Genomic DNA, 25,090 nt, shown 5'->3' with positions numbered 1-25,090 from the left:
TCATCTGAAAATATCAAGGGATCCAGAATTAGCCAAACTTGGGAGAAACCAGAACAGCCAAAGTTAGAGGCATCATATTTCCTGGTTTAAAATTTACCACAAAGCTACAGTGTTCAACACAATGTACTACTGGGATAACCACAGACATGTGGCCAATAAGCACAAAAGACAAATGACAAAGTGACAAAACATATTTGCAATTTATATCACAAAAGGCAAATTTCCTTAATGTATAAGGGCCTTTTAAAAATCTCAGGGGAAAAAGAAAAGACTAGTAAGCTGAGAGAAAAATGGGGAAAAAAAGCACAGACAATTCACAGAAAAAGATAATTAAATGACCTGCACATATATGAAAAGATCTTCAACAATTTCACTTACGAGAAAAATGCAAATTAGAACTCCCTGGGGATAACATTTCACGCCTATCACATTGGTAAAAATTTACAAGTTTGACAACATAATTAGGGCTGTGGAAAAACAGCCACTCTCCGATATTTCTAGAAAGACTACAAAAGGATACAACTGCAACAGAAGAATAATTAGTCAATATTTACAAAATTATATATACACTTACCATTGAATTCAGTAATTCTACTTCTCCAAACTTACCCTGAGGATACATCTCCAAAATATCAAACAATATAGGGACAAGGTTATTCACTGGGTATTATTTCTCTCTCTCTTTTTAAAAAGATTTTATTTGAGAGAGAGAGAGAAATAGCAAGAGAGAGCACAAGTGGGGGTAGGGGGTTGGGTTGGGGGGGTGGGAAAGCAGCAGCAGAGGGAGAAGCAGACTCCCCACTGAGCAGGGAGCCCGATGTGGGACTTGATCCCAAGACCTCGGGATCATGACTTTAGCTGAAGGCAGACACTTAACCGACTGAACCACCCACGTGCCCCTGGGCATTATCTGCAGTAGGAACCATTAGGAACAACTGAAATGCCCCTTTCCTGGCAGGCTGGTTGGATAAACTATGATATATCTATATACTCAGTTATTATGAAACTATAAAAACTATATTTTAGATGTATAAAATGTTCATAACAGCATTAATCATGATAGCAAAAAGTACAAATAACTCATGGGGCGCTAGGTTGCTCAGTTGGTTAAGCGTCTGCCTTCGGCTGAGGTCACGATCTCAGGGTCCTGGGACTGAGCCCCACATTGGGCTCCCTGCTCAGTGGGGAGCCTGCTTCTCCCTCTCCCTCTGCCTGCTGCTCCCCCGGCTTGTGCGCGCACTCTGTCAAATAAATAAAATCTTAAAAAAAAAAGAAAAGTACACACAACCCAAATGTCCACCAACTGACAAACGGGTAAATGAAATGGGGGTATGTGGTATATCTAACAATGGAACACTAGTTGGGAAGAAAAAAGGAAACGATACATATTACAGCATGTATGATCTTGGAAACAATAAGCTAAGTGAAATAAATCAGTCACAAAGGCCCGCATATGATATGATTCCATATATGAAATGTCCAGAAAAGTCACATTTACAGAGACAGAAAATAGACTGAAGTAGATGAGGAAATTAGGGGAGACCACTAAAGTATGTGGAGTTTCTCTTTGGGATAATGAAAACGTTCTAAAATTGTGGTGATGAATGTACAACTCTGTGAATATACCAAAAGTTACTGAAATGTTTATTTTAAATGGATTAACTGTATGGTATATGAATTCTATCTCAACAAAGGCTTAGTTTTTCCCTGAGCTCAAGGACCAGAAGCAGCAGACTCTTTTTCTCTTTGCTGCTACCCTTAAAGAAGAAAGCCACCACTGAGCTTTGCAACTACAAGAAAATTAATATGAGTTTGGAAGAGAATGTTGAGCCTTGGATGAGATCACAGAGCTGATACCTTCATTTGAGCCTTGTGAGATACAGAGCTGAAGTGCCCAGACTCCTGAAATTCTGGGGAAATTACCTGTGAGATACTAAGTGGGTGATGTTTTAAACTGTTAAGATTGTTGTAATTTTGTTACACAGTAATAGAATATTAATACACAGGGGTGTGTGCATATATATTTTATAGAAGGTTTCCAAATTTTCTTCATTTTTAAGGGTAAATAATATTCCACAGTAGGTACAGAATATAATTTTTTTGGTATTAATTTTTTTAAAGATTTTATGTATTTTAGAGAGAGAGCATGAGTGAGAGACCACAAGCAGGGTGAGAGACAGAGAGGGAGGGAGAAGCAGACTCCCTGCCAAGTAGGGAGCCCAACGTGGGGCTTGATCCCAGGACCCCGGGATCATGACCTGAGCCAAAGGCAGACGCTTAACTGACTGAGTGACCCAGGTGCCCCCAGCATATAATTTTTTGAAGCATCTTACATCTTGTTATTTATTAAAGTATATTAAATCTTGTTATCTGTGAAGCCTGTCAGGCCCACATTAAGGAACAGTCAAGTCAGGAAGAACAATTGTTAATGAAGTCACTTTAGTACCACTAGAGGGGGCTAGAGCAACACAGCTGCTGCCTCGTTAATGCCAGCTGCAAACACACTTCCCCTGGCCATGAACATGGGACAGAGCGAAGCTTCTATAAAAGAGAGCAGAATGTCAATGTGATTGTAGACTCCCTCCTAACCCATCTCCATTCCTAAGTGGAAGACTGAACTTTAACAAATCATGATTTATAATTCCTGAAAATATACACAGTGATGGCCTGATGCCTCTACTCCACCTTAGAGGACATATCACATGTGGAGAGTTCTTTAATCATCTCTGTTAATGCCGTCTTATTTGCTTCTTTTATAAAAACAAGTAACTTCTGAATGTGGTTGTTGACAAGTATCATTTATTATTTAAAAAAAATGATTTTTAAATTTTCTTCTAGGAAAGAAAGAGGCAAGAAGAGCCTGTTATACTTTAATCATGAAGAGAGACTACAGAAAAAAAGAGAATAGGAAACTGGATTTAGAAGACAAATGCATAAAAAGTACTTATAAATGTATGTTTCTGGGCACACAAAAAATAATTTATAACATCAGTAACATAAAAGGGGGATATGGAGTTTTATAGGAGTACAGTTTTTATATATAATTGAAATTAACTTCGTATCAATTCAAATTACATAGTTATATCTTCGGGAAGTTATATGTAATATCCATGGTAACCACGGAGAAAATAGCTATAGAATACACCCAAAGGGACTGAAGGGAATCAAAACATGTCACTACAAAAAGATCAACTAAGCACAAAAGACAGTAATGGAGGACATGAGGGTCAAAAAGCTGTTAGACATATGGGAAATAACAAATTGGCAGGTGTAAGTCCTTCCTTATTGGTAATTATTATAAATGTAAGTCAATTAAACTCTCCAAACAAAAGGCAGAGAGAAACAAAATGGATAAAAAACATGATTTAACTATATACTGTCTACCAGAGACTCACTTTATTTTTTTAAAGATTTTATTTATGTATTTTAGAGAGAAAGAAAGTGCACTTGCAGGCGTGAGCAGGGAGAGGGGCAGAGGGAGAGAGAGGACCCAGACATGGGGCTCAATCTCAAGACCCTGAGATCATGACCTGAGCCGAAATCAAGAGTCAGATGCTCAACCGACTGAGCTACCCAGAAACCCCAAGAGACTCACTTTATCATCAGGACACAAACAGGTTGAAAGGAAAAGGATGGAAAAAAGATATTCCAAGTAAATAGTAACCAAGAGAGAGCAGAATGACTATAGTATCAGACAAAAGAGACTTGAAGTCAAAGACTGTTACAAGAGACACAGGAGGACATTAAATATTGACAAGAGTCCGTTCAGTTAGAAGCAATAATCATTATACTCACCAAACATCAAAGGACCCAAAATGTATGAAGGAAGTATTCACAGAATTGAAGGGAGAAACAGCTGTACAGGAATAGCTGGAGACTTCAACCAATTTCAGTAATGGTTAGAACAACCACGCAGATCAATACTGATTTGAACATTACAAACCAATTAGATTCAACAGAAATAGAGAAAACACTCCACGGAACAACAGTAGATTATATAGTTTTCTCAAATGCACACTAAAGTTCTCCAAGACAGGTTATATATTAGGCCACAAAATAAGTCTTAATAGATTTAAAGACTGAAACCATACAGAATATTTTTTTTCTGATCAGGAAATCTGGAAAATCCACATACGTGTGGAAATCAAGCTATATATATATATTTACTTATTTATTTTAAAGATTTTATTTATTTATTTGACAGACAGAGACAGCGAGAGAGAGAACACAAGCAAGGGGAGTGGGAGAGGGAGAAGCAGGCTTCCCGCCAAGCAGGGAGCCTGATGCGGGGCTCGATCCCAGGACCCCGGGATCATGACCTGAGCCCAAGGCAGATGCTTAATGGCTGAGCCACCCAAGCGCCCTCAAACAACATATTCTTTTTTTTTTTATTTTTTTTATTTTTTAAAGATTTTATTTATTTATTTGACAGAGATAGACAGCCAGCGAGAGAGGGAACACAAGCAGGGGGAGTGGGAGAGGAAGAAGCAGGCTCATAGCGGAGGAGCCTGATGTGGGGCTCGATCCCAGAACGCCAGGATCACGCCCTGAGCCAAAGGCAGACGCTTAACGACTGCGCCACCCAGGCGCCCCCCCCTTTTTTTTTTTTTTTAAAGATTTTATTTATTTATTTGACAGAGATAGAGACAGCCAGCGAGAGAGGGAACACAAGCAGGGGGAGTGGGAGAGGAAGAAGCAGGCTCATAGCAGAAGAGCCTGATGTGGGGCTCGATCCCAGATCGCCGGGATCACGCTGTGAGCCGAAGGCAGACGCCCAACCGCTGTGCCACCCAGGCGCCCCTGAAACAACATATTCTTAAACAACCAATAGGTCAAATAAGAAATCAAAAGGGAACCTGGAAAATATCTTGAAATTAATGAGAATGAAAATACAAACAACCAAAACTTATCTGATACAGTAAAAGCAATAGTAAGAAGGAAATTTATAGGTAAAACACACATACGTTCAAACAGAAGATCTCAAGTCAATAACTGCACAATCCACAGTCAATGGTATAGCCACTGTGGAAAAGTTTGGTGGTTCCTTAAAAAGCTAAACATATAAGGAAGGACGTTCTGACACATGCTACAACGTGCAGGAACAATGAAGACACTATTAAAGAATCCACGTTGTATTGTATGCTTCCACTTACATGGGGCAGCTACGACAGGCAAACTGACAGAACCGAAAGCACGTTAGCCATCAAAGGCTAAGGTGGGGGAGCTACTGCTTAATGGTTAGAGTTTCTGTTTGGGGGAATGAAAAATGTTGGAGGACGCCTGGGTGGCTCACTCGGTCAAGCGTCTGCCTTCAGCTCAGGTTATGATCCCAGGGTCCTGGGACTGAACCCCACATCTGGCTCCCTGCTTCTCCCTCTCCCTTTGCCTCTCCCGACTCGTGCTCTCTTTCTCTCACAAATAAAATCTTTAAAGAAAAAAAGAAAGAAAAGAAAAATGTTGGAAATAGATGGTGGTAAAGACTGCACAACATTGTGAATGCAATTAATGACACCGAATTGTACACTTAAAAATGGCAAAAATGGCAAATTCTGCTATTTTGCCACAATAAGAAACTTCAATAATAAAATATAAATATAATATAAATACATAAATTCAGATAAAATTTGTTATATAAGTATTTATACTTACATGGTAAAAATTTAACATACCAAAAACTATTAATTCTACACTTAAAATAGGTTAATTATATGGTATGTGAACTACATCTCAATAAAACTGATTAGAAAAAGAAAGAGGATAGGAGACACTCTTGGAGAGAGTGAGACGCAGAAGACACCGCATACCTCCTGCGTGCCAGTCACTTTACATGTACCACTTCACCTGGACAACAGTGGCGGAGACCAGAATGCACACAGTCTGGGAGAGATGGACAGTGGTGGCGGCTGCACAACAAGGTGGTGTGTTCAGTGCCACTGAACGGTGCACTTAAAATTATGAAAATGGTGAATTTCATGTCATATATATTTAAGCACAAAATTAATTAATTAAAATACATTAAAACACAAAGGCACTTTTGTTTTTAACACTTTTACTTGCGACATCAGTGTTCACAATGATTTTTTGAATTTGACACCAAAAGCAAAGGCAAATAAAGGAAAAATGAACAAGTGGGACTATGTCAAACTAAAGCTCTTCTGTACAGCAAAGGAAAAGACCAACAAAATGAAGCAATCTACCGAATGAGAGAAAATATTTGTAAATCATCTATCTGATAATAGGTTAATATCCAAAATATATAAAGAACTCATACAACTCAAGAGTAAAAAAACAATCCCATTAAAGAAATGGGCAGAAGATTTGACCTGAACAGACATTTTCCCAAACACATACAGAAGGCTAACAGACACATGAAAAGATGCTCATCACTCATCATCAGGGAAAAGCAAATCAAAACCACAATGAGTAAGCACCTCACACCCGTTAGAATGGCTGTTACCAAAAAGACGAGAAATGCAAGAAATAACATATGCTGGGAAGGAGTGGAGAAATGGGAACCCTCATGCACTGTTGGTGGGAATGCAAACTGCTGCAGCCACTCTGGAAAACAGCATGGAAATTCCTCAAAAAATTAAAGATGTAACGACCATATGATCCTGCACTTTCACTTCTGGGGTATTTATCCAAAGAAAATGAAAATATTACCTGGAAAAGGTACCTGCACCCCCATGTTCACTGCAGCACTATTTATAATATATGAAAGCAACCTACATGTCCGTCGATGGATGAATGGATAAAGAAAATGAAATTTTTTCAGCCATAAAAATGAATGAAATCTTGCGATTTGCAACAACATGGACGGACTTTGAGGGCATCATGCTAAGTGAAGGAAGTCAAACAGAGAAAGAAATACCATATGATTTCACTTATATGTGCAATCTAAAAACAAAACAAAACAAAACAAATACCAAAAACCACCAAACCCAAAAAACAAAATACCAAGCTCATAGATACAGAGAACATACTGGTGCTGTCAGAAGCAGGCAGCTTCGGGAGCTCAGGTTGGATGAAATGCGTCAAGGGAGTCAAAAGGTACAAGCTTCCAGTCATTATATAAATTAACAAGCCATGGGGATGTAATGTAATGTACAGCATGGCAACTATAGTTAATAATGCTATATTGTATATTTGAAAGTTGCTAAGAAAATAAATCTTGGGGCATCAGGATGGCTCAGTCAGTTGGGCACTGGACTCTTGATTTCAGCTCAGGTTGTGATAGCAGGGTCGTGAAATTGAGCCCCACATTGGGCTCTGCACTCAGTGGAGAATCTGCTTGAGATTCTCTCCCTCCGCCCCTCCCCCATTTGCCCACGCTCACCCCCTCTCTAAAATAAATAAATAAATCTTTAAAAGTATAGAATAGAAAAGAAAAGGAAAGCAAAGAAAAGGAGACGAGAGAAAAAAGAAAAGAAATCTTAAAAGTTCTCATGGCGAGGCACCTGGCTGGCTCAGTCAGTAGAGCATGTGACTCTTGATTTTGGGATTGTGAGTTTGAGCCCCACACTGGGTGTAGAGATTACTTAAAAATAAATGTTAAAAAAAATTCTCATGGCAAGAAAAAATTTTATAACTTTGTATGCTGACAGAGGTTAAGTAGACTTACTGTGGTGATCATTTCACAATATATACAAATATTAAATCATTATGTTGTATACCTGAAATTAACATGTTGGATGTCAATTATAGCTCAATAAAGATATAATTTATTTTTTTATTTGAGAGACAGAGAGTGAGAGGGAGCACCAGCAGGGTGAAGGGCAGAGGGAGAAGCAGACTCCCCGCTGAGCAGGGAGTTTGGTGTGAGGCTTGATCCCAGGACCCTGGGATCATGACCTGAGCCAAAGGCAGATGCTTAACTAAGCCACCCAGGAGCCCCAAAGATAAAATGATAAAAAAGAAAACCTTTACTCGGGTTACTTTCATTTTCTTAGTGACTGAAATAAAAATCAGATAAGCTGAATTTTCAACCTGGTTTACCTAAAAATGATCTGTGTGACCTGAGCAAGTCATTTAAACTTTTATTATTTGCTTCAGTACTCCCATCTATATACAAAGTATCTAGTTCAATAGCTTTCAGAGAAACTAATACTCCAAATACTCTCACCAAGAGTATTCAAGTCTGAAGTTCAATCTCCAATTCACTTGATAAATATCTGACATTACATATTCTTTTAAATTCCTTTTAGATAAATTTAAATTCCAAAAGTAATACAACCTTTTTATAATTTCAAGAAATAAAGACAAATATAAAATAAGAAGTGCTAACCGCACTTCCCTGTTTTAAATCCCATAACCTAGAGCGGTACAGTAGGTACAAGAATATCATCCCCAAAAGCTTGGAACATGCAGAAGGAATTAAGGTTTCTTATCTGTTGATTTAAAGATAGGGAGATTATTCTGGATTATCTGGGTGAGCTCAATATACTCACAAGGGTGCTTAGAAATGCAAGAGGAAGATAAAACAGGCAAAGTCAGTGACAAGAGAACCAAGGCTGAAGTGATAAAATGGGAGGACTCAATCTGTCATTGCTGGTTTTGAAGACAGAAGGGGCCCCAATCCAAGAAATGTGGGTAGCCTCCTGAAGCTGGAAAGGCAAGGAAAAGGATTCTATTCCAGAGCCTCCAGAGGGAATACAGCCTTGCCAACACTTTGATTTTAGCCTGGAGAGACTCAGTTTGAACTTCTAACCCCAGGAACTCTAAGATAATAAATCTGTGTTGCTTCAAGCAATTTAAGTAACTTGCTACAGCAGGCACAGAAAACTAATAAGCAGATTAACCTCTGTTAGTAATCTGTTGACTGTATTACTAGACATTCTTTGGTACCTAAATAAAGGAACATTAATAATGGATGTTTTCTTAAACCAAGGAGTACTGTCTATAACACTTGTTTCTGGTATTTTTGCTAATGACATCATTATCCAACTAGGAATACAAAATAAAACACTGGGATCATCACTGACTCTTGCCCTGTCTTTTAATTCATACCATCTATCCAATCTTTAATCCCTTTCAATTTTAACATCAACATTTTCAAGAGCCCACCCTTTCCAACACCCTGACACTGCAATCACTGTATTTTATGGTGTGATTCCTCTTCTGAAAAACCATAAGGTGTCTTGCTCCCTAAACGCCCTTTAAGTTCTGGTGTCTCCTCATCGAAGTCACCTCCCATACTGGTTTTATCTTGATCCAAGTTTGACTGAGTCATACTCCTCCCTCTCGTCACTTTATTTTTTTTAATTTTTAAATTTTAATTCCAGCACAGTTAACATACAGTGTAATAGTAGCTTCAGATGTGCAGTACTGTGACTCAACACTTCCATGCACCACCGAGTGCTCATCATGACAGGTGCACGCCTTCCTCTCCCATCACCTGTTTCCCCTGCCGCCCCCACCTCCCCTCTGGTGACCGACAGTGTACTCTCTACAGTGGTTTATCTCTTTTTCCTTTGTTTGTTTTCTTTCATTTCTTAAATTCCACATACGAGTGAAATCATATCCCCTCATAACTTTTTAAAACCTATGATTATTTATATATGAAAGAGTAACTTTGCAATTTCTTTGTACCATTCTGTGGTCCAAAAAACAAACTGACAAAGCATGGAGGATTTTGGGGGCAGGGAAACCATTCTGTGTGATATTACAATGGTGGATACATGTCACTCTACATTTATGAAAACCCATACAATCCATATGACGTACAACACCAAGAGTGAACTCTAATGTCAACTATGGACTTTGGGGGATAATGATGTGTCACAGTGTGGGTTCACTGATTATAATAAATCTAACATTGATGTTGAAAGTAGGAGAGGCTATGCGGGCCAGGGGGTGTATGCAAACTCTCTGCACTTTATATCAATTTTGCTGTTAACCTAAAACTGCTCTAAATAATTGTTCATTAATTAAAAAACAAAGAAAAAAACCCAAATTGCTACAACCACAAACCAGCCTGCAAAGTATACTGGCTTCACAGTTTGGAAGTATGCATACATGTACCAGTCTGATCCATTTTTTCAAAATATTCCATTGTTTTCCTCATTTCTAAGAGGTGAGCAGCTCATTCTTACATAAATTAGGTGATATTTCAGTCCATTCTCAGAATGAAAGACTTCTGTCTGACCAGAGACATTTAATTAATTTATTATTATTATTTTAAAATTTTGTGGGGGGAGAAGGGCAGAGGGAGAGGGATCTTAAGCAGACTTCATGCCCAGCTCAGAGCCCAATGCAGGGCTCAATCTCACAACCCTGAGATCATGACCTGAGCCAAAAATCAAGAGTCAGACGCTAAGCGACTAAGCCACCGAGGCAGGCCTCCCCTGACGAGAGACATTTTAAAACCCTAATGTGGTTGAAGATACTGATCTTTTAATTCACAGTCTGACTTTATTATCAATCTCCTTTTTTAAAAGATTTAATCCAGAAAAAGTACATTAGTAAAAACAGAAGCAAAACTTGAACTTAAAGTTTTTTAGCAGAAAACTGAGAAATAGATTTGTTTCCTCTATTCAGCAAAAACATTGCTTAAAATTTTAACTGAAATAGCTCTTTCCAAAATATATTTCCATTTTCTCATTTATAGTGACAGAATGCTAATTTTTTTTTAGGCATCATCTGAAATACTAACCATCACTTCCCAGCCTGACCTGTGGCTGAAGTATGGTTCCATGATTACGTTCTAGCCAGGGTCTGTAAATAAGGTTTTGTAAGTTTCCTTTCTTAGTCAGTTTGGGGTGCTGTGACATATTATTAGGTGGCTTAAACAACAAATTTTTATTTCTCACTCTTCTGGAGGCTGGGAAGTCCAAGATGGGGGTTGAGTTCCAGTGAGAACACTCTTCCTGGCTTGTAATGCCATCTTCTTGCTATTCCTTACGCAGTGAAGAGAGATCATCTTTCTGTGTTTCTTCTAAGGCCACTAATCCTATTCACAAGGGCTACCCCCTCGTGACCTAATTACTTCCCAAAAGTCCTACCTCCAAATACCATCACATCAGGGATTAGGAATTAGAATTATGAATTTGGGGGTGGGGGATGGGAAGACACATTCGCTTCATACTGTTACCATACAAAGAAGGTGCATGCTTTTTATACTCCCGTTCTTCTTTTTTGCTTTCAAAAATGAAGACCTATGGCTGAACTTCAGCAGCTCCGCCGGAACAGGTAACCATAGAAATGAAAGCTTAATGCTGAGATGGAAGAGCAGAAAGGAAGGACTCTATATCCCTGAAGACACTGTGAAGTTCCCACATTAACCTTGAAGTGTGTACTTCATAACATTTTTTACGTTAAAGGAAAATGAATGTCTATCTTCTTTAAGTCTTGGATATTTGAGAGAATTTCCTATTATTGGGAGCTGAAACTGATAAGCTTAATGAATAAAATATTTTAATGATCAGAAGCAGGCATAGAGTACAAAGAGCTTATGTGGCATCTACTCCAGCGACAATCAATAGAAAATCTTATTTTTTTTTTTTAAGAATTTATTAATTTGTCAGAGAGAGAGAGAGAGAACGCACAAGCAGGGGGAGCAGCAGGCAGAGGGAGAAGCAGACGCCCCGCTGAGCAGGGAGCCCGATGCGGGACTTGATCCCAGGACCCTGGGGTCATGACTGAGCCTAAGGCGGACGCCTAACCGACTGATCCACCCATGTGTCCCAACAGAAAACCTTTCAATGCAAAATAAGGTGCTGTGGTTTACACAGAGATCACTTTAACCACGCTAAGTAAGATACAGCTCTAAAATCAAATCTTTCCTCTTTCAATTTCTTTTTTTTTTTTTTTAAAGATTTTATTTATTTATTTGACAGAGATAGAGACAGCCAGCGAGAGAGGGAACACAAGCGGGGGAGTGGGAGAGGAAGAGGCAGGCTCACAGCAGAGGAGCCTGATGTGGGGCTCGATCCCATAACACCGGGATCACGCCCTGAGCCGAAGGCAGACGCTTAACCGCTGTGCCACCCAGGCGCCCCTCCTCTTTCAATTTCACTCTTTCTTGCCAAAATTCAGACCCTCACGACCTTTCGAGGGACGCTGTGTATTTTACTCATCTGACAAAGTGTTTGGAAACACAGAAAGCATTTAATCAATGAGGAATGAATGTAGAAAATCATCAAGATCATTAGAGATACACACATAGTGCCATTTTTCTTATTTTTAATAAAGAAAAAAGGCACCATTAGAATCCAAACTACAGATATATCATCTAGAAAGGCAGAGAGAAGATACAGATGAGGGAAGATACTGAAACTAATATTACACTATATGTTAACTAACTAGAATTTAAATAAAAAATCAAAACAAAAACCGCCCCAGAAAAAGATCTGAGGAAATAAAGAGCCCCAAACAACACCGTGCAGAACCATGAGAAAAGGGGACACTAACATCTTTGTGCTGAGATTCGTACTCGTGTACATCTGTATCATGTTTTTGGATCGTCAAAAGTGTTTTTTCGAACATGGAAGAACAGCAGGTCTTTAAAGCATGTCAGCTGATAGTTAATACTACTTACTCTGTAGTTTTGTAAACGTCAGAATACAGCCCTGCTTTCTGATACTTCTTCTTTGGGGGACGTGGGGCCTTCTTTTCCCTTGGGATGAGAGAAAGCACAGGCTGCAAGGTATTTTCAGGTTCGGGAAGCTTGGCTGGGGTTTCAGGAGGACTGGGAATCTCAACTGCTGCTTCAGTAAAGCTAGAAAGAGAAGTTTAAAGGAAATATTTATTATTGGCTATTTAAAGAACACAACAGCAAGTAAAACACAAGGTATGGGACTTCCTCATCCGACCATGATGGAGTAACAGATACCAGACTTGTCCTCCTGACAGAAACTATTACAACTGTAGTAAACTACTATAAACCTGGAGAAGGTTTACAAAACACTTAGCAGACACTGGACAATAGTACAGCACTGTGATCCCTGAGAAAATTGAAAAGGAAAAAACCGAGAAAGAAAACAAAATAAGGGGGCGCCTGGGTGGCTCAATCGGTCCAACTCCTGATCTCGGCTCAAGTCTTAATCTCAGGGTTGTAGGTTTGGGCACTGCACTGAGCTCCACGCTTGGTGTGGAGACTACTTAAGAAAAAATAAAAAGATAAGTAAAAAAAAAAAAAAAAATAAGAATAGTCCTACAACCAGTTTGCCTTTATAGGAAGGATGATGGTGGAGGGAGGAGAGCCACAGCAGAGAACAGACAACGTGATGAACTGAAAAGACAGAGAGGTTAGAGCACAGGGAGGCTGAGGGCACTGGGGTTGTTGGGGCAGAGTACTGGAGTAGAGAAAGCCACAGAGGAAAGTAATTCTAGAAATCTGTATGGGCCTCCCAAAGTACACTAAATACCAGGTTGTGTGAATGCAGGGTGAAATTCTATAAGGCTGGACAAAGAACTACCAGCGTACTGTATGTAACCTGAGCAATGACTCCCGGAGCTCACACACGAAGGCAGGGACTCAGACTCCACGAGGCAGAGTGGAAGGACATTGCCTAATACTAGGGCACTCCACAGATATCCCAGAGGGTAATATCACCCATTTCCATACAGCTCAACTATCCCTAGAATAAAGACCAGTACTAATAAAGATTAAAAACAGTCTTCAAAAGAATCTAAGCCAAACCACAAGTAACTTAACTGCCTACCAAAAACCCTGAATATATGGAAAAGAACAAAAACCAGACACATGATTATGCGACATTTACAATGTAAAGAAATTCACAGTGAAAAAAACCCTGAAGATTAATGGCCAGATATTTTCCAAATTTGATAAAAAGTTCCAAGAAGCTAAACAAACCAAAAACAATATAAACTCGAATAAAACAAGGCATATCATAGTAAATTGCTAAAAACTACTCAAGAAAATTTAAAAAGCGAGGGGACAAAATACACAGTCTATACAGGAGTACAAAAATAAGAGTGCAGATTTCCCGTCTGAAATAGTGTGAGCCAGAAGGAAGGCAATGATATAACATCTGTAAGTGCTAAAGGAGGAGGAGGGGAGAAGGAGGGGAAGGAGGAAAAGGCCTGTTAAAATAGAATTCTAAGTCAATCAAAAACATCTTTAAAAATTAAGTTGATTCCTCCTTTAAAAAAATAAATAAAAAATAAAAAGCAAACTCTGTTAATTAAAAAAATTAATGACATATACACCTTTAAAAAAAAAAGCAAACTCTGTTAATTAAAAAAATTAATGACATATACACCTTTAAAAAAAAATAAAAAAAAATAAAAAAAATTAAGTTGATTCCTGGGGCACCTGGGTGGCTCAGTCGGTAAAGCGCCTGCCTTTGGCTCAGGTAGTGATCCTGCAGTCCCACATCGGGCTCCCTGCTCAGCAGGGAGTCTGCTTCTCCCACTTCCTCTGCCCCTCTCCCTGCTTGTACTTTCAAATAAATAAAATCTTAAAAAAAAAAAAAAATTTAGTCGATTCCAGTTCCAGACAATGATGGAGTAGATACTGCCACTTATCCTTCCACTAGGTAAAACTAGAAACCCTAGAAATTATATATAAAATAAACATAAGCAAACAGATTGACTAGGGACCTTGCAACCAAAGCAATGACATGGCAGGGAATATCCTAGATAGTCTTTCACTACTGAGTATGAGGCAAAAAGAATAAAATGTTTCCCCAATATTAAGGACAAGGAAATTGTCTGCTCTCATGATATATTCAGCATCAAAGAAAAAAGTTCTAGCCAGTGCAAAAAGGTGAGAAAAAGGGGTGCCTGGGTGGCTCAGTTGTTAAGTGCCTGCCTTTTGGCTCAGGGCGTGACCCCGGTGTTCTGGGATTGAGCCCCACATCGGGCACCTCCGCTGGAAGCCTGCTTCTCCCTCTCCCACTCCCCCTGCTTGTGTTCCCTCTCTCGTTGGTTGTCTCGCTCTCTGTCAAATGAATAAATAAAATCTTGGGGAAAAAAAAAAGGTGAGAAAAAGAAAAAATCCAGAAGAGTCAGTTCTCTAATTTCATTCTTTTTCAAGATTGTTTTGGTTGTTTGGGATTCCTTGAGACTCCTGATGAATTTTAGGATGGGTTTTTCTATTTTCATAAAAAAATCACTGGAATTTTGCACTAAATCTGTAGATCATTTTGGGTAGTTCTGGTATCTTAACAGTAGGTCTTCCAGTCTTTCCATTTATTCATGTCTTCTTTCATTTCACTGAACAATGTTTTGTAGTTTCCTTTTTTTTTTTTTTTTTTAAGATTTTATTTATTTGAGAGAGAGAGAGAGATTGAGACAATGAGTGGGAGGAGGGGTGAGGGAGAAGCAGCAAACTCAGGGTCACCATGGTTTCCATTACCCATTTGGATACCTATGCCTAATGGCTTTAAAACTGAATATTTCAATGGGTGCCTGGGTGGCTCAGTAAGTTGAGCACCCAACTTTTGGTTTCAGCTCAGGTCATGAGATTGAGCCTGGCATTGAGTTTTGCAGTCAGCAGGGAGTCTACTTGAGATTCTCAATCTCCGGCTCCCTGTGCCCCTCCCCCCATGCACGTACTCTCTCTAAGTAAAAAATAATGTATGGTTTTATGGGGGAGCCTGGGTGGCTCAGTCAGTTAAGTGCTGGACTCTTGATTTCTGCTCAGGTCATGATCTTAAGATCATGAGATCAAGTCCCTCATGGGGCTCTACAGTGGGCATGGAAGCTGCTTACAATTCTCTCCCTCTGCACCTCCACCACCCACCTCCCTCCACTCATGTGCATGCTGTCTCTCTAAAAAAAAAAATAAAATAAGATAAAATATGGTTTTATGATATATTTATCTACATCAATATAATACTTTTGTTCAATTTCCATGGTTTTTCTTTTACTTTTTTGCTTTATAAAAATAGTACCAGCTAGTAAATCATTTTTAGGGACTTGCTTTTTTTACTTAATACTGTGTTTCTAAGACTCATTCATTGTTATTACATATCAGCTGTAATTCATTATTTCTATTACCATATTACATATCATTGCGTGAAAAACTACAATGTATTTATTCCTTTTCACAGTAATCTTGGAAATTTCCATTTTCTATATGTTATAATCAATCTCGCTCCTACCTTTCCAAAAAGTGTTTTCTGATGATTGTTGGGCAAGAGTTTTTCCAGAGGGGAATTGCTAGATTATATAGGATTTATTTGTAATACTTTTTTTGTTGTTTTTGTTATATATTCTGGATACCAAAACTATACACATTACATGTGTTATAAATTTCCCAGTTTGTAGATCTTCATAGATTTGTCATGATGATGTTTGATGAGTTCTCAGTTTTCTTATAATCCAGTATCTCAGTCTTTACCTATATGGTTACTGCTTTTGGTACCTTGTTTATGAAATCCTTCCTGACAACAAGGTTGTGAAATTTTTTTCCTTCCATCTATTAGCCTTTGAAAGTTTAAAGTTTTGCTTTGAACACTTATGGATTTAGTCAGCCAGGAATTACTTTTTGTATATAGAATAAGACAGAATCCAGTTTCATTTCCATTACCATGTGACATCAACTTTTAGGGCACAGTTTATTAAATACTGTTTCTCTCCCTATTGACATGCAGTGTTACCTCTGTCATATAGCAAGCTTGCATACATACGTGGATTTGTTTCTCTTACCTACTCAGTTCCACACTAGCTTAATATACCATAGCCTGAAATTAAGTCTTGGGACAAAACTTTCACTTTAATCATTAATTTTATTCCTTGGAATATACCCTAAAGAAATTAGCACCCATATCCATCAGGGGACATTAAAGAAATATTAAGAGCAACATTTTTGGGTAACAGCCTCAAAGTGGAAATAACCCAACAGTAAAATGGAAAAACTGTATTGTATACATACAATGGATTAGTACACAATAATGAAAAGAAGGTAAATACAGCAACACGTAACATAGATGGTTTAATATGTGTATATATATGGTGAGCAAAAAAGGTGAGACACAAAAGCATACGTCATGCATAATTCCATCCAAATGAAGTTTGGTAAGGATAAACTAAACAATATTGTCAGGGTTACATACTTAAATGGTACTAAAAAGTTAAAGATGGGGTTACCTTAGAAGTCAGGAGACTGATTATGGTTAATTGTAAGGAAGCAGTTCGTGATTGGGAAGGCACATGGGATGCTAGCTAGCAATTTTCTATATATTTACCCCTTCTATGTCTACATTGGTTGTTTAATTTGGGAAAAAAAAATTTTTTTTTTTTTTTAAAGATTTTATTTATTTATTTGACAGAGATAGGGACAGCCAGCGAGAGAGGGAACACAAGCAGGGGGAGTGAGAGAGGAAGAAGCAGGCTCATAGCGGAGGAGCCTGATGTGGGGCTCGATCCCATAACGCCGGGATCACGCCCTGAGCCGAAGGCAGACGCTTAACCGCTGTGCCACCCAGGCGCCCCGGGAAAAAAATTTTTAAACGATTTTTTTATGTCTTTTTATTTACTGTATGTGTATTCCCCCCGCCTTTTTTTTAAAGATTTTATTTATTTATTTGACAGAGAGACAGCCAGTGAGAGAGGGAACACAAGCGGGGGAGTGGGAGAGGGAGAAGCAAGCTTCCCGCTGAGCAGGGAGCCCGACGCGGGGCTTGATCCCAGGACCCTGGGATCATGACCTGCGCTGAAGGCAGATGCTTAATGACTGAGCCACCCAGGTGCCACCCTCTCCCTATTTCCCCTGATCATCTCTAAAGAGTTTTTTTTTTTTTTAAGTTTATTTATGTAAGTATCTCTACACCCAACGTGGGGCTGGAACTCATAACCCTGAGATCAAGAGTCACAAGCTTCACCGAATGAGCTGGACAGGCGCCCCTAAAGAGCTCTAGTAAGACTAGAATGATGCTTTTATTTCAAATGCAGTTGAATTTTCTTGTAAACCGTCTGGTCCTGCTGCTTTCTTTGCCACAAGATTTTATTTTATTTTATAAATAACTGCTTATAGTAGTCATTTTTTTAATCTCTCATATATATAGCTTATCTCCTTCTTAACTCATAATGTTCTTCATTGATCAACTTTACCAGCAGTGTGTATGTTTTATTAGTCTTCAAGGAACTAACTTTGGTCTTCGGTGATTCTTTCTATTGTACCTTAGCTTTGTTTTGTTAATTTAATGTATATGTTTCCATCTCCTTCATTCGCCATTTTGGGGCATGTTCCCTTGCTTTTCTCATTTCTTATTTGGCCTCTTGGTTCATGAATTTTCAGCATTAAAAAAATAATATAAGCCTTAAAAGGCTATGAATCTCTCTCTAGGCAACTCGTTAGATACATCCCACAAGTTTTAATATGTAGCATAGTGTTTATTCAGTCCTAAGTATTTTTATTATGATTTTATTTTTTACCTAGTTATTTAAATTTATCTTTTTTCCTTTTAGAACCAGGATTTGAACCCAGGTTCTTCTGAGTCTAGAGCCCACCTCATAATGATTACATTACTCTTTTACAATCTGGTTTGTTAATCAACAAATAGTGTCCAAACTCTTCAACACGGCAAACAAGGCCCTCTGCGTGATCTGGTCCCCACAATCTTTCCTTTAGACTGATTCTCCAGGCTCTAGACCATACTAATTGGCTCTGTGTTTTGGCCACAAAAGCTTTCTTTCACTTCCTTAAACCTGCCAAGCCTTTTCATACTAAGCCCATAATATTTGTTCTAGCCCTGCTCCTTTAAATAACAGATTAAGTCTACTCTTCAGATTTTAATTTAGTAATTACTTCCACAGGGAACCTAGTGTAATTCTTGTAACACTAAATAACTGTTCATACTGGAACTCAGACTATGTGATCCATGAGGATAGGGAATATATCTATATTTGCTTACCATTGTTACCTATCCTTAGCACATAGGATAAATAATTTTGCAGTAAATACTTGTTGAATAAGTAGATGAACAAACCCCTGCTATGTAACAAGTACTACAGTAGGTTCTAGTTAGAAAAAGGTGAAAAACTGTTGCTCTGGGAACTCCCTGTGTCATGTCCTTTCTTGATACATTCCCCTCTACTCCTGAGGGTAGAAATTGTATCTGTCTCTTCATAATTTCTTCAAATTCTAAAATGTAATTCCTGGAAAATTAAGTGTTTAATGTTGGTGACTATGATACTAGGATTTTCTGGAACAGAAAGACTTTTCTGGAATAAAGGGTTTTCTCTGAAGCACATTTTTAAGGTGACCCTTCCCCTAAAGTGAACAGTCAAAATGTCATGAACTGTCACTTTCTTACTATGGTGAAGGCAGAAATCATTCTCTTTGCAGTACTTTTTTAAAAGATTATTTATTTATTTATTTGAGAGAGAGAGTGAACGAGCGAGGAGGAGGGGCAGAGGGAGAAGCAGGGGGCCCAACACGGGGCTCGATCCCAGGACCCTGAGACCATGGACCTGAGCCCATGGACCTGAGCCAAAGGCAGACGCTTAACCGACTAAGCCACCCAGGGGCCCCTCTTTTCAGTATTTTAAAGCCTCAGTGATTAAAATGGAAAAATACTGATACTAAAATAGTCTGATGGGAAGAAATAATAAAAATAGACCCTAAGACTCAAAGACATGTAAGAATTTAGTATTTAATAAAGGTATCATTTCAAATAAGTAGGGAAAAATAAATTAATAAGTAGTGGTAAGACTACTATCATTTTAACATTTTTTAAAAGTTTAAATCTCTTTTTAAAATGAAATCTCTAGGGGTGGCTGGGTGGCTCAGCCATTAAGCGTCTGCCTTCAGCTCAGGTCATGATCCCAGGGTCCTGGGATAGAGCCCCGCATTGGGCTCCCTGCTTGGCGGGAAGCCTGCTTCTCCCTCTCCCACTCCCCTTGCTTACGTTCCATCTCTTGCTGTCTCTGTCAAATAAATAAATAAATAAATAAAATATTAAAAAAAAAAATAAAAAATAAGTAAATAAAATGAAATCTATTTTCCTGCCTTTCCAAAAAAATAAATAAATAAATAATTACTACAATTCAGTGAGAATACAAAGAGTAAAAACTACATACAACATAAAAACAGCCATGTTTACAAAACTGTAACCTTGACAAATGAGTGGTCATAAACATAGCACTAATTCATACCTCGTACTAAAGCAAATTTCAACTGATTTAAACACCTACACGCTAAAGGTAATATGGAGGGCGCCTGGGTGGCTGCTCGGCAGGGAGTCTGCTTCTCCCTCTTCCTCTGCCCCTCCTCCTCACTCGTTCTCTCTCTCCCTCAAATAAATAAGTAAAAATCTTTAAAAAAAAATAGAGGTAATATGGAATCCATTGAAGGAGAACAGTTAAATAAATTATGCTATATTCTTAGCATGGAATAAGATAATTCTACATGTCCTAATGATAAGACCTCTGAGACACATGAAGAGAAAGAGTTAAAGACTATAGTGTGTTACCACTTTCATAAGACACCAGCTTTGCAGATGCACACATCTGTACGGGTGTAAGAAAAGATATCAAAGTATACATAGTATACTGACTTTTGGGTTTTTTTAAAGATTTTATTTGTAAGTAATCTCTAAACCCAGAGTGGGGCTCAAACTCACGATCCTGAGGTCAAAAGTCACATGCTCCCCCGAATGGGCCAGCTGGGCGCCCCTACGTGGTATACTGTTCACAGACATACCCTTGAGGAGAACAGGATTTGAGAGGAAATGAGACCACGTGAAAAGAGACTTAACTTTTCAATCGGTAAGCTTTTAGTTTTACTCAAAGTAGTACAAGCGCGTACTACTCATGAAAAAAATGTCAATCCCATATATTCTCTAGAAAAAAAAGTACTTTTCCTAGATGGATGCATTAGAGAGATATGAAAAACCTCTCTATATAGGATTCACCAAGGCAGACGGTAGAGAAAAAGACTGATAAACTCTAACTGTTCTAGTGCTGTTTGGCAAGAAAATATAAAGAAAATCAAATGTCATACAATAAACATTAAGGGATCTCATTCTGACTATATATAATGAGTACTTAAAAAATAGGTAAGGTACATAAACAATTACTAATGTCCCAATATGCAAATAAGTGCAAATTAAGATAAGAAGGAAGCAACATTTAGGAAGTATATTTCACCTATATCAAACCGATGAAGACATTTTTGCCCTGCTCCTGATTAAGATTTTAGAAAAGATAATTTTCAGGGTAGATAGAGTGGCGGTAAATAGTATATGAATATTACTGTATAATGTTAGTAAAAGTATAAACAGATGTGGCTTTTAAGAAAGCAGTTTGAAAATAAATGTTAAGAGGCTTAAAATGTGTGGTGCCTGGGTGGCTCAGTTGTTAAGTGTCTGCCTTCGGCTCAGGGCATGATCCTGGCGTTATGGGATCGAGCCCCACATCAGGCTCCTCCGCTGGGAGCCTGCTTCTTCCTCTCCTACTCTCCCTGCTTGTGCTCCCTCTCTCTCTGGCTGTCTCTCTCTCTGTCAAATAAATAGAAATAAAATCTTAAAAAAAAAAAAAAAAAAGAGGCTTAAAATGTGTCTAGCAGTTTTAATTTGTATTCCTCCAATTGTGAACAGGGGCTGCCATGTTATCTATGACTTAGCACGCTGTATTTAGTAAAGGAAAACTCATTTGCAAATGGTGCATATTGTATTAACTCATTGAAAACTACCAAACAAATCTTCAGGGAAAGAATCTGGTTGGATATATAACAAAAGGGTTAAAAACTCTTTTTTGGGGAGTGATTTTTGGCTCTGTGCTCTACACCTTTTAGAAAAAAGTAAGAATATAACAAAGAAACGATGAAGAAAGTAAATCTAACATGCAGAAAAATGTATGTGATGATAGGATGAAAAGTTTGCAGCACAGAGAAGAAAGTGTGAGCCTAAAAATAATCGCAGGCACATAGCTATGTGCTGGGTAAAATATATAACCTCTCTGGGCCTTGATTTCCTCTTCTGCAAAGTCAGGGGTTCAGACTGGACTGTTACATCCCATGTGCTTTCTTAATTATTTGTAATTTTGGGCAGCCATAAATAAGAACACTTTTAAACAAAACAGAATAATACAGGTTTTACCAAATGAATGGTTAGGAGGTTACCTGAAGAATTCAGCTGCATACGTATGTCATGTTTATAAAAAGCTATTTTTCTCTCCTCAAATAAAACGTCAAACAAGGATAATTACCTCTTAGTATGTTCTTGCTCTTCCTCTGGGAATGGCTTCTGCTTTTTCTTGGTCTGTTCTTCCAACAGCCAACTTTTCCTCTTCAGCCCCTTCTTATGTTCTGGACTCAGGTTTACGCTCTGCACAACAGCCTCAATGACATCCGTAACTGTGTCGGGACGGAGGGGCAGCGCTGCTCTTTCTTCGCCTTCATTCGAGTCGGGGCTGACAAACCGGGCAGCCTGGAATGCTTGCATTGACACCACAGCCTGGAGGGGGCATTTCCGAGGTCGCCCCGGTCTTCGTTTCACAAAGTTATTCCCTGTCCTGGCCTGTCTCTGGAGTTTTTTGGCTTTTAATATTTTATTGACATGGTCCAGGTTTTTCTTAGTGGCCAAGATTTTGTCATAATTGCACATTTTCCGAGCTTGGCGCTGCATGGCTTCCACGACACTTCTCTTGATATGGTGGGGCGAGCAGCTGCTCGGCAACTTCTCAGACAGGAGTGAGATGCTGCTACTGCAAGAGTCAGTGGGGGCTGTGGGCACCAGGAGGCTGTCTGGTTTTCCCAGGGCTCGCTCCTTGCTGTGGCTGTGGCCTGGACTGGAGGAAGGTGGCCCTGAGGCAGATGCAATCACAGCATCTATATTCTTCTCCAGGGGCTCATGGTCCTCATGTTGGACCATCCGCTGCAGCAGACTATCCACAGAGTCATCCCCAGAAGCAAGCAATCTTGGACTTCGAGAGGGAACTCCGTTTACTAAATAAGATGACAAATCACACATAGATACAAACTGAACACAGCTGGTCATTTAAGTAACTTTTTAGACAGAAGAAAAGGAATACTGCTCCATTTTTCTAAACAGGATTAAACATCCTAACACCATATGCATTTGTCTCTTCCAAGCAAGTTGATGGTTTATTTTCCTGGATAAGGCATATTACAGTAATCATAATAAATTCAAAATTGGCCTGTTTCCATAACAATATGTGGGTTAAAAAGCAACAACAATTCTCACTCTCTGAGATGAGGAGCAGAAAGAAATAGTTTATTTCTTCAAATCTGACAGTCCATTTAAGTTTAGAGACTTGCCAGTTAAATGCTGGTGATATTTCTAGATCAGTCCTTTTTCTGACAATGCTGCAAGTACAAAGGATGTTAAGTGAAACTTCTTGGGAAAAAAGTTTTAAAACTAGAATACTAAACATATGAATAAACTAGTTTAGAAAGAATACATGTTGATGGTAAGACTGGAAAATAAGTAGTCTTTGATGAACCTTGTTATCTTAGTGGCCCAGTGACTTGGAGATCTTTGTTTCTTCAAATACCACTCTGCACTTTTTTATGACGACACATAATGTGGGAAATGCTCACCTTCCTCTGGCAAGCCATGTTAGTTCTACAATATTTGTAAACATCAGATTGTAACAGGGCCATTTCCCAAGATGCCTAATTGTTTACTACTAATGAACACAGGTCGTACTTTTCCAAAGCTGATTGATGGATTTCCTACCTATGTGAGTTTAAAATGTGATAGTATTCTAGGTACTCCTTTATAAGCCCCACTGTAGATTCAATCTCATCAGACCACACTGGAATTTTTCTCGAATTACCAATAATTCCCTTCAGATAATATCCAGTAGTCTTGCTTAAATTCAGGATTTTTCAAATTTCAAATTCTCAGTGCTATTAAATATCACTACTTCTTAAAATCTGGCCTCCACTGTTTCTCTGATAATACACTTTGGTTATCTTCCAATTAATTGCAGCTGTATCAGATTTAACTGTAGAGGTCCCTAATCCCCAGTACTGTGTCTTTACCTTTCATACTTACTTCCCCACTGGCAACATGTTTATTATCAGAGTCTCAATGATCAGAACACATGTGCTCATCTTCAATTTTATCTGAAGATGACCACAATGAGAACTGCCTCCTTCCTATACCTGGCTTGGGCCTGCGAGCATTTCTCTCTCTCTCTGATACAAGTGCTTTCCTTGTTGAACTCTCCACGCTCTTTGGCAATTCATTCAACTACCACCTATATTCTAATGATGCCCAAATCTATATTTTCTGAACAAAGCTTTTTTCTACTTCTCTACTTTTGCATGTTTCACAGATTTCTCAAATTCGCATTCACAACTTAAGTCATTATCTCCTCCTTCAACCCTGCTCCCCCAGACTACCAACCTCAGTGAATGATACCGTAAAGCCGACTCTTCAACGTTATACAGAGCACCAATCACATGACAGGAATTTTGTCAGCCAAGGTCAGGCCACATCATCTATTATTTCTCCTCTACTCTTCCCACAAACCATAAAATGTGGTTTTATGTTAGTCTGGTCTCTTGAACCTATCCACTTTCCTTCGCACTACCACAGCCACTTGATACTAAGTTAACCTTGTCTCCCTGCCCTAAAGCAACAGCCTAACTGCTTGTAGAGCTATTACAATCTGTACCTGTCTTTTTTCTCCCATCAAGTGGTAGCATCTAATTCCCCACCTCTTGAATATGAGCTGACCTTAGTGAGTTGCTTCTAGCAACGAGAATTCCACAGAAGTAAGAACATGCTGATTTTCAAGTTTGGGCTAGAAAAGGCAGGACACATTCCACCTGGGTCTTTCTGAGAACAAGTGTCCTTGAACCCAGCTTCCACACTGTAAGTCAGTCTAGGCGGTCTACTGCCATGCTTCCCAATAGATCCTGTTAAGGTCACAGACAATAGTTTCACAACAATGACTGCAGCCATCAGTAAATTTTTATGTATTATTCCTTTTAGTGTATTTATCTCTTTGGATTTATTTCAAAACAGAGCATTAGTTCAAGGATGGGCCATAAAATGTCTTGTACAAAATTGTCTTTGTTCAGTTGTTTACATATCTCAATTACTAAACAGATGGCCTCTGCACATATTTCATTTCTTTGTCTATAACTAGAAGGTTAGGACATAGTTCTGACTGAGTGATTTGCCTTTTGAATGCAAAATAAAGGTTG

General features: G+C 38.7%; 1 protein-coding gene across 9 annotated transcripts in view; it reads right to left on the bottom strand.

Moving 5' to 3' along the window:
- ASH1L (ASH1 like histone lysine methyltransferase) overlaps positions 1-25,090 on the bottom strand; it is a 173,606-nt gene that overhangs the window by 67,604 nt on the left and 80,912 nt on the right. For all 9 annotated transcript variants that reach the window (XM_057315003.1, XM_057314999.1, XM_048225436.2 and 6 more), the window contains 2 exons: positions 22,117-22,855; positions 12,536-12,715 (listed from right to left, as the gene is read on the bottom strand). In XM_057315003.1, the coding sequence (XP_057170986.1) occupies positions 12,536-12,715; positions 22,117-22,855 (919 nt within the window). The remainder of the gene's footprint in view (positions 1-12,535; positions 12,716-22,116; positions 22,856-25,090) is intronic.

Source organism: Ursus arctos, unplaced genomic scaffold (genome assembly GCF_023065955.2).
Source record: "Ursus arctos isolate Adak ecotype North America unplaced genomic scaffold, UrsArc2.0 scaffold_2, whole genome shotgun sequence".
NCBI classification, from domain to species: Eukaryota; Metazoa; Chordata; class Mammalia; order Carnivora; family Ursidae; genus Ursus; species Ursus arctos.
The sequence above is the reverse complement of the archived record's forward strand: the minus strand, read 5'-3'. Positions and strand labels throughout refer to the sequence as shown.